Here is a 9,172-nt window from a genome sequence, read left to right on the forward strand (position 1 = left end):
GACTCCTCTATCCTCCCCGGACTCCTCTATCCTCCCCGGACTCCTCTATCCTCCCCGGACTCCTCTATCCTCCCCGGACTCCTCTATCCTCCCCGGACTCCTCTATCCTCCCCGGACTCCTCTATCCTCCCCGGACTCCTCTATCCTCCCCGGACTCCTCTATCCTCCCCGGACTCCTCTATCCTCCCCGGACTCCTCTATCCTCCCCGGACTCCTCTATCCTCCCCGGACTCCTCTATCCTCCCCGGACTCCTCTATCCTCCCCGGACTCCTCTATCCTCCCCGGACTCCTCTATCCTCCCCGGACTCCTCTATCCTCCCCGGACTCCTCTATCCTCCCCGGACTCCTCTATCCTCCCCGGACTCCTCTATCCTCCCCGGACTCCTCTATCCTCCCCGGACTCCTCTATCCTCCCCGGACTCCTCTATCCTCCCCGGACTCCTCTATCCTCCCCGGACTCCTCTATCCTCCCCGGACTCCTCTATCCTCCCCGGACTCCTCTATCCTCCCCGGACTCCTCTATCCTCCCCGGACTCCTCTATCCTCCCCGGACTCCTCTATCCTCCCCGGACTCCTCTATCCTCCCCGGACTCCTCTATCCTCCCCGGACTCCTCTATCCTCCCCGGACTCCTCTATCCTCCCCGGACTCCTCTATCCTCCCCGGACTCCTCTATCCTCCCCGGACTCCTCTATCCTCCCCGGACTCCTCTATCCTCCCCGGACTCCTCTATCCTCCCCGGACTCCTCTATCCTCCCCGGACTCCTCTATCCTCCCCGGACTCCTCTATCCTCCCCGGACTCCTCTATCCTCCCCGGACTCCTCTATCCTCCCCGGACTCCTCTATCCTCCCCGGACTCCTCTATCCTCCCCGGACTCCTCTATCCTCCCCGGACTCCTCTATCCTCCCCGGACTCCTCTATCCTCCCCGGACTCCTCTATCCTCCCCGGACTCCTCTATCCTCCCCGGACTCCTCTATCCTCCCCGGACTCCTCTATCCTCCCCGGACTCCTCTATCCTCCCCGGACTCCTCTATCCTCCCCGGACTCCTCTATCCTCCCCGGACTCCTCTATCCTCCCCGGACTCCTCTATCCTCCCCGGACTCCTCTATCCTCCCCGGACTCCTCTATCCTCCCCGGACTCCTCTATCCTCCCCGGACTCCTCTATCCTCCCCGGACTCCTCTATCCTCCCCGGACTCCTCTATCCTCCCCGGACTCCTCTATCCTCCCCGGACTCCTCTATCCTCCCCGGACTCCTCTATCCTCCCCGGACTCCTCTATCCTCCCCGGACTCCTCTATCCTCCCCGGACTCCTCTATCCTCCCCGGACTCCTCTATCCTCCCCGGACTCCTCTATCCTCCCCGGACTCCTCTATCCTCCCCGGACTCCTCTATCCTCCCCGGACTCCTCTATCCTCCCCGGACTCCTCTATCCTCCCCGGACTCCTCTATCCTCCCCGGACTCCTCTATCCTCCCCGGACTCCTCTATCCTCCCCGGACTCCTCTATCCTCCCCGGACTCCTCTATCCTCCCCGGACTCCTCTATCCTCCCCGGACTCCTCTATCCTCCCCGGACTCCTCTATCCTCCCCGGACTCCTCTATCCTCCCCGGACTCCTCTATCCTCCCCGGACTCCTCTATCCTCCCCGGACTCCTCTATCCTCCCCGGACTCCTCTATCCTCCCCGGACTCCTCTATCCTCCCCGGACTCCTCTATCCTCCCCGGACTCCTCTATCCTCCCCGGACTCCTCTATCCTCCCCGGACTCCTCTATCCTCCCCGGACTCCTCTATCCTCCCCGGACTCCTCTATCCTCCCCGGACTCCTCTATCCTCCCCGGACTCCTCTATCCTCCCCGGACTCCCTCTCTTCTCCCCGGACTCCCTCTCTTCTCCCCGGACTCCCTCTCTTCTCCCCGGACTCCCTCTCCGCCCCGGACTCCCTCTCCGCCCCGGACTCCCTCTCCGCCCCGGACTCCCCTCTCCGCCCCGGACTCCCCTCTCCGCCCCGGACTCCCCTCTCCGCCCCGGACTCCCCTCTCCGCCCCGGACTCCCCTCTCCGCCCCGGACTCCCCTCTCCGCCCCGGACTCCCCTCTCCGCCCCGGACTCCCCTCTCCTCCCCAGCCTCCCCTCTTCTCCCCGGCCTCCTCTCTCCTCCCCGGCCTCCCCTCTCCTCCCCGGCCTCCCTCCTTCTCCTCGGCCTCCCCCCTTCTCCTCAGCCTCCTCCCCGGCCTCCCTCTTTCCCCCCGGCCTCCCCTCTCCTCCCCTCTCCTCCCCGGCCTCCCCTCTTCTCCTCGGCCTCCCTCCTTCTCCTCGGCCTCCCTCCTTCTCCTCGGCCTCCCCCCTTCTCCTCGGCCTCCTCCCCGGTCTCCTCTCTCCCCCCGGCCTCCTCTCTTTCCCCCCGGCCTCCCCTCTTCTCCTCAGCCTCCTCTCTTCTCCCTCTCTCCCCCCGGCCTCCTCTCTTCTCCCCGGCCTCCCCTCTTCTCCCCGGTCTCCTCTCTCCCCACGGCCTCCTCTCTTCTCCCTCCTCCCCGGCCTCCCTCTTTCCCCCCGGCCTCCTCTCTTCTCCTCGGCCTCCCTCCTTCTCCTCAGCCTCCTCTCTTTCCCCCCGGCCTCCCTCTTTCCCCCCGGCCTCCCCTCTTCTCCTCAGCCTCCTCCCTGGCCTCCTCTCTTTTCCCCGGCCTCCCTCCTTCTCCTCGGCCTCCCTCTTTCCCCCGGCCTCCTCTCTTCTCCCCGGCCTCCTCTCTTTCCCCCCGGCCTCCCCCCTTCTCCTCAGCCTCCTCCTCGGCCTCCCTCTTTCCCCCCGGCCTCTTCTCTTCTCCCCTGTCTCCCCGGCCTCCCCCCTTCCCCTCAGCCTCCTCCCCGGCCTCCTCTCTTTCCCCCCGGCCTCCTCTCTTTTCCCCGGCCTCCCTCCTTCTCCTCGGCCTCCCTCTTTCCCCCGGCCTCCTCTCTCCTCCCCGGCCTCCCCTCTTTCCCCCCGGCCTCCTCTCTTCTCCCCGGCCTCCCCTCTTCTCCCCCCCGACCTCTCCCTGGTCTCCTCTCTTCTCCCGTCTCCCCGGCCTCCTCTCTCCTCCCCGGCCTCCCTCTTTCCCCCCGGCCTCCTCTCTTTCCCCCCGGCCTCCTCTCTCCCCGGCCTCCCCCCCGTCTCCTCTCTTCTCCCGTCTCCCCGGCCTCCTCTCTCCTCCCCGGCCTCCTCTTTCCCCCCGGCCTCCCCTCTCCTCGGCCTCTCCCCGGCCTCCCCTCTTCTCCCCGGCCTCCCTCTTTCCCCCGGCCTCCCCTCTTCTCCCCGGCTTCCCTCTTTCCCCCCGGCCTCCCTCTCTCCCCCCGGCCTCCTCTCTTCTCCCCTGTCTCCCCGGCCTCCCTCTTTCCCCCGGCCTCCCTCTTTCCCCCCGGCCTCCTCTCTCCTCCTCAGCCTCCCTCTTTCCCCCGGCCTCCTCTCTTTCTCCCCGGCCTCCCTCTTTCCCCCGGCCTCCCTCTTTCCCCTGGCCTCCCCTGTCTCCCCGGCCTCCTCTCTTTCTCCCCGGCCTCCCTCTTTCCCCCGGCCTCCCCTGTCTCCCCGGCCTCCTCTCTTTCCCCCCGGCCTCCCCTCTCCTCGGCCTCCCCTCTTCTCCCCGGCCTCCTCTCTTTCCCCCCGGCCTCCTCTCTTCTCCCCTGTCTCCCCGGCCTCCCTCTTTCCCCCGGCCTCCCTCTTCTCCCCGGCCTCCTCTCTTCTCCCCGGCCTCCTCTCTTCTCCCCGGCCTCCCTCTTTCCCCCCGGCCTCCCTCTTCTCCCCGGCCTCCTCTCTTCTCCCCGGCCTCCTCTCTTCTCCCCGGCCTCCCTCTTCTCCCCGGCCTCCTCTCTTCTCCCCGGCCTCCCTCTCTTCTCCCCGGCCTCCTCTCTTCTCCCCGGCCTCCCTCTTTCCCCCCGGCCTCCCCTCTCCTCCTCAGCCTCCCTCTCTTCCCCGGCCTCCCTCTCTCCCCCCGGCCTCCTCTCTTCTCCCCGGCCTCCCTCTTTCCCCCCGGCCTCCTCTCTCCTCCTCAGCCTCCCTCTCTCCCCCCGGCCTCCTCTCTTCTCCCCGGCCTCCTCTCTTTCCCCCCGGCCTCCCCCCTTCTCCTCAGCCTCCTCCTCGGCCTCCCTCTTTCCCCCCGGCCTCTTCTCTTCTCCCCTGTCTCCCCGGCCTCCCTCTCTCCTCCCCGGCCTCCCTCTTTCCCCCCGCCTCCTCCCCGGCCTCCTCTCTTTCCCCCCGGCCTCCTCTCTTTTCCCCGGCCTCCCTCCTTCTCCTCGGCCTCCCTCTTTCCCCCGGCCTCCTCTCTCCTCCCTGGCCTCCCCTCTTTCCCCCCGGCCTCCTCTCTTCTCCCCCCCCCGACCTCTCCCCGGTCTCCTCTCTTCTCCCGTCTCCCCGGCCTCCTCTCTCCTCCCCGGCCTCCCTCTTTCCCCCCGGCCTCCTCTCTTTCCCCCCGGCCTCCTCTCTCCCCGGCCTCCCCCCCGTCTCCTCTCTTCTCCCGTCTCCCCGGCCTCCTCTCTCCTCCCCGGCCTCCTCCCTTTCCCCCCGGCCTCCCCTCTCCTCGGCCTCTCCCCGGCCTCCCCTCTTCTCCCCGGCCTCCCTCTTTCCCCCCGGCCTCCGTCTCTCCCCCCGGCCTCCTCTCTTCTCCCCTGTCTCCCCGGCCTCCCTCTTTCCCCCGGCCTCCCTCTTTCCCCCCGGCCTCCTCTCTCCTCCTCAGCCTCCCTCTTTCCCCCGGCCTCCTCTCTTTCTCCCCGGCCTCCCTCTTTCCCCCGGCCTCCCTCTTTCCCCCGGCCTCCCCTGTCTCCCCGGCCTCCTCTCTTTCCCCCCGGCCTCCCCTCTCCTCGGCCTCCCCTCTTCTCCCCGGCCTCCTCTCTTTCCCCCCGGCCTCCTCTCTTCTCCCCTGTCTCCCCGGCCTCCCTCTTTCCCCCGGCCTCCCCTGTCTCCTCGGCCTCCCCTCTTCTCCCCGGCCTCCTATCTTCTCCCGGCCTCCTCTTTTCTCCCCTGTCTCCCCGGCCTCCCTCTTTCCCCCCGGCCTCCCTCTTTCCCCCCGGCCTCCCTCTTTCCCCCCGGCCTCCCCTGTCTCCCCGGCCTCCACTCTTTCTCCCCGGCCTCCCTCTCTCCCCCCGGCCTCCTCTCTTCTCCCCTGTCTCCCCGGCCTCCCCTGTCTCCCCGGCCTCCTCTCTTTCTCCCCGGCCTCCCTCTCTTCCCCCGGCCTCCCTCTTTCCCCCCGGCCTCCCTCTTTCCCCTCGGCCTCCCCGGCCTCCTCTCTTTCCCCCCGGCCTCCCTCTTTCCCCTCGGCCTCCCCTGTCTCCCCGGCCTCCTCTCTTTCTCCCCGGCCTCCCTCTCTCCCCCCGGCCTCCTCTCTTCTCCCCTGTCTCCCCGGCCTCCCCTGTCTCCCCGGCCTCCTCTCTTTCTCCCCGGCCTCCCTCTCTTCCCCCCGGCCTCCCTCTTTCCCCCCGGCCTCCCTCTTTCCCCCCGGCCTCCCTCTCTCCCCCCGGCCTCCCTCTTTCCCCCGGCCTCCCTCTCTCCCCCCGGCCTCCTCTCTTCTCCCCGGCCTCCCTCTCTCCCCCCGGCCTCCTCTCTTCTCCCCTGTCTCCCCGGCCTCCCCTGTCTCCCCGGCCTCCTCTCTTTCTCCCCGGCCTCCCTCTCTTCCCCCGGCCTCCCTCTTTCCCCCCGGCCTCCCTCTCTCCCCCCGGCCTCCCTCTTTCCCCCGGCCTCCCTCTCTCCCCCCGGCCTCCTCTCTTCTCCCCGGCCTCCCTCTTTCCCCCCGGCCTCCCTCTCTCCCCCCGGCCTCCTCTCTTCTCCCCTGTCTCCCCGGCCTCCCTCTTTCCCCCGGCCTCCCTCTTCTCCCCGGCCTCCTCTCTTCTCCCCGGCCTCCTCTCTTCTCCCCGGCCTCCTCTCTTCTCCCCGGCCTCCCTCTTTCCCCCCGGCCTCCCCTCTCCTCCTCAGCCTCCCTCTCTCCCCCCGGCCTCCTCTCTTCTCCCCTGTCTCCCCGGCCTCCCTCTTTCCCCCCGGCCTCCTCTCTCCTCCTCAGCCTCCCTCTTTCCCCCGGCCTCCCCTCTCCTCCTCAGCCTCCCTCTCTTCCCCCGGCCTCCTCTCTCCTCCTCAGCCTCCCTCTTTCCCCCGGCCTCCCCTCTCCTCCTCAGCCTCCCTCTTTCCCCCCGGCCTCCTCTCTCCTCCTCAGCCTCCCTCTTTCCCCCCGGCCTCCTCTCTCCTCCTCAGCCTCCCTCTTTCCCCCCGGCCTCCTCTCTCCTCCTCAGCCTCCCTCTTTCCCCCCGGCCTCCTCTCTCCTCCTCAGCCTCCCTCTTTCCCCCGGCCTCCCCTCTCCTCCTCAGCCTCCCTCTTTCCCCCCGGCCTCCTCTCTCCTCCTCAGCCTCCCTCTTTCCCCCCGGCCTCCCCTCTCCTCCTCAGCCTCCCTCTTTCCCCCCGGCCTCCTCTCTCCTCCTCAGCCTCCCTCTTTCCCCCCGGCCTCCTCTCTCCTCCTCAGCCTCCCTCTCTCCCCCGTCCCCGCGGCCTCCCACCTTCGGCAGCTCCCGCAGCTGGTTGGAGTCCAGGAGCAGCTCCTCCAGGCTGCGGCTGTACCGGTAGACGTCGTCGGGCACGGCGTGCAGGGAGCAGTGCCGCTTGTCCACAGACTCCACATGGCGGTTGCAGCGCCACAGCGGGATGCACTTCAGCATGGCGCCGCCGCCCCCGGTCACTGCCCGGTGCTCACAGAACAGCTCCCAGCCCGCGGGTCACTGCACACCGCTGAGGGACGCGGCCGCCGCCGAGCCTGCCGGGAGCTGTAGTTACAGACGGCTTGGAACCTGGAGAAAACTACATTTCCCATCATGCCTCTCTACGCATGCGCAGTGCACTCTGCTGAGTCCGACTCCATGTACGTAAGCGTACCACCCAACGCGTAGGGAACGACGGGAGTTGTAGTAATACATAACTCACAAATAACATGCCCCCTGTAAAACTACAACTCCCGGAATGCCGCGCGGACATTTCCATGAACAATAGAAAGTCTTAAAGGGAACCTGTCACCCCGTTTTTTGAGATTGAGCTATAAATACTGTTAAATAGGGCCTGCGCTGTGTGTTCCTATAGTGTATGTAGTGTACCCCGATTCCCCATGTATGCTGAGAAATAACTTACCAAAGTCGCCGTTTTCGCCTGTCAATCAGGCTGGTCAGGTCGGGAGGGCGTGGTGACATCGCTGGTTCTTCCTCAGCTTTACGTTGGTGGCGTAGTGGTGAAGACACAGCGCGCGATCTGCGCTGTCATCCCTTGCATCGGTGGGGGCGGCCATCTTCCTGGGGCCACGCGTGCGCAGATCGAGTGCTCTGCTGCACGGGGCTTCAGGAAAATGGCCGCGGATGCCGCGCGTGCGCATTAGAGATCGCGGCGGCCATTTTCCCAAAGCCGAGATGCAAACTCGGGGTACACTACATACACTATAGGAACACACAGCGCAGGCCCTATTTAACAGTATTTATAGCTCAATCTCAAAAAACGGGGTGACAGGTTCCCTTTAATAGTGAGAGGGAATTCTACATTAAGGACTATAGTTCCCAGCACACACAGCGCCCTGCCGCGGTGGATGCCGGGAGAGGGCCATATGTGGTTTTTTCGACTGTCCGTTGTGCTGTCTGATTCTTCTGCAGACTACATAACCCGGCATGCCTCACACTTACATCCGGGCACTGCCCTGAATCATGGTCCGCCCCTTAAAGCATTTAAAGGGGAATGCCACTGTACACAGTCCACAGCGAAGAGCCGGAAATTGCTGCACAGCCTGGAGTAGGAGCTATGGAGGGAGGGCTACACAAAATAGGGCAGCATGGTGGCTCAGTGGTTAGCACTATACTATATATAGGGCAGCATGCTGGCTCAGTGGTTAGCACTATACTATATAAAGGGCAGCATGTGGCTCAGTGGTTAGCACTATACTATATATAGGGCAGTATGCTGGCTCAGTGGTTAGCACTATACTATATATAGGGCAGTATGCTGGCTCAGTGGTTAGCACTATACTATATATAGGGCAGCATGGTGGCTCAGTGGTTAGCACTATACTATATATAGGGCAGTATGCTGGCTCAGTGGTTAGCACTATACTATATATAGGGCAGCATGCTGGCTCAGTGGTTAGCACTATACTATATATAGGGCAGCATGCTGGCTCAGTGGTTAGCACTATACTATATATAGGGCAGTATGCTGGCTCAGTGGTTAGCACTATACTATATATAGGGCAGTATGCTGGCTCAGTGGTTAGCACTATACTATATATAGGGCAGCATGCTGGCTCAGTGGTTAGCACTATACTATATATAGGGCAGCATGGTGGCTCAGTGGTTAGCACTATACTATATATAGGGCAGCATGCTGGCTCAGTGGTTAGCACTATACTATATATAGGGCAGCATGGTGGCTCAGTGGTTAGCACTATACTATATATAGGGCAGTATGCTGGCTCAGTGGTTAGCACTATACTATATATAGGGCAGCATGCTGGCTCAGTGGTTAGCACTATACTATATATAGGGCAGCATGGTGGCTCAGTGGTTAGCACTATACTATATATAGGGCAGTAGGCTGGCTCAGTGGTTAGCACTATACTATATATAGGGCAGTATGCTGGCTCAGTGGTTAGCACTATACTATATATAGGGCAGCATGGTGGCTCAGTGGTTAGCACTATACTATATATAGGGCAGTATGCTGGCTCAGTGGTTAGCACTATACTATATATAGGGCAGCATGGTGGCTCAGTGGTTAGCACTATACTATATATAGGGCAGCATGGTGGCTCAGTGGTTAGCACTATACTATATATAGGGCAGCATGCTGGCTCAGTGGTTAGCACTATACTATATATAGGGCAGCATGCTGGCTCAGTGGTTAGCACTATACTATATATAGGGCAGCATGGTGGCTCAGTGGTTAGCACTATACTATATATAGGGCAGTATGCTGGCTCAGTGGTTAGCACTATACTATATATAGGGCAGCATGGTGGCTCAGTGGTTAGCACTATACTATATATAGGGCAGTATGCTGGCTCAGTGGTTAGCACTATACTATATATAGGGCAGCATGGTGGCTCAGTGGTTAGCACTATACTATATATAGGGCAGCATGGTGGCTCAGTGGTTAGCACTATACTATATATAGGGCAGCATGCTGGCTCAGT

The 9,172-nt window shown here is 63.6% G+C and overlaps 1 protein-coding gene across 15 annotated transcripts in view; it reads right to left on the reverse strand.

Moving 5' to 3' along the window:
* Positions 1 to 6,798, reverse strand: part of SCRIB (scribble planar cell polarity protein) — a 201,415-nt gene extending 194,617 nt beyond the window's left edge. For 7 of the 15 annotated variants that reach the window (XM_069732145.1, XM_069732154.1, XM_069732146.1 and 4 more), the window contains exon 1: positions 6,510 to 6,797. In XM_069732145.1, the coding sequence (XP_069588246.1) occupies positions 6,510 to 6,668 (159 nt within the window). In that variant the 5' untranslated portion in view covers positions 6,669 to 6,797. Of the gene's footprint in view, positions 1 to 6,509 lie in introns of all 15 variants that reach the window. The other 8 variants (XM_069732153.1, XM_069732147.1, XM_069732158.1 and 5 more) reach the window with 2 other exon arrangements.
* Positions 6,799 to 9,172: the final 2,374 nt, after the last annotated feature.

The sequence above is a fragment of the Ranitomeya imitator genome, chromosome 6 (genome assembly GCF_032444005.1).
Source record: "Ranitomeya imitator isolate aRanImi1 chromosome 6, aRanImi1.pri, whole genome shotgun sequence".
Classification (NCBI taxonomy): Eukaryota; Metazoa; Chordata; class Amphibia; order Anura; family Dendrobatidae; genus Ranitomeya; species Ranitomeya imitator.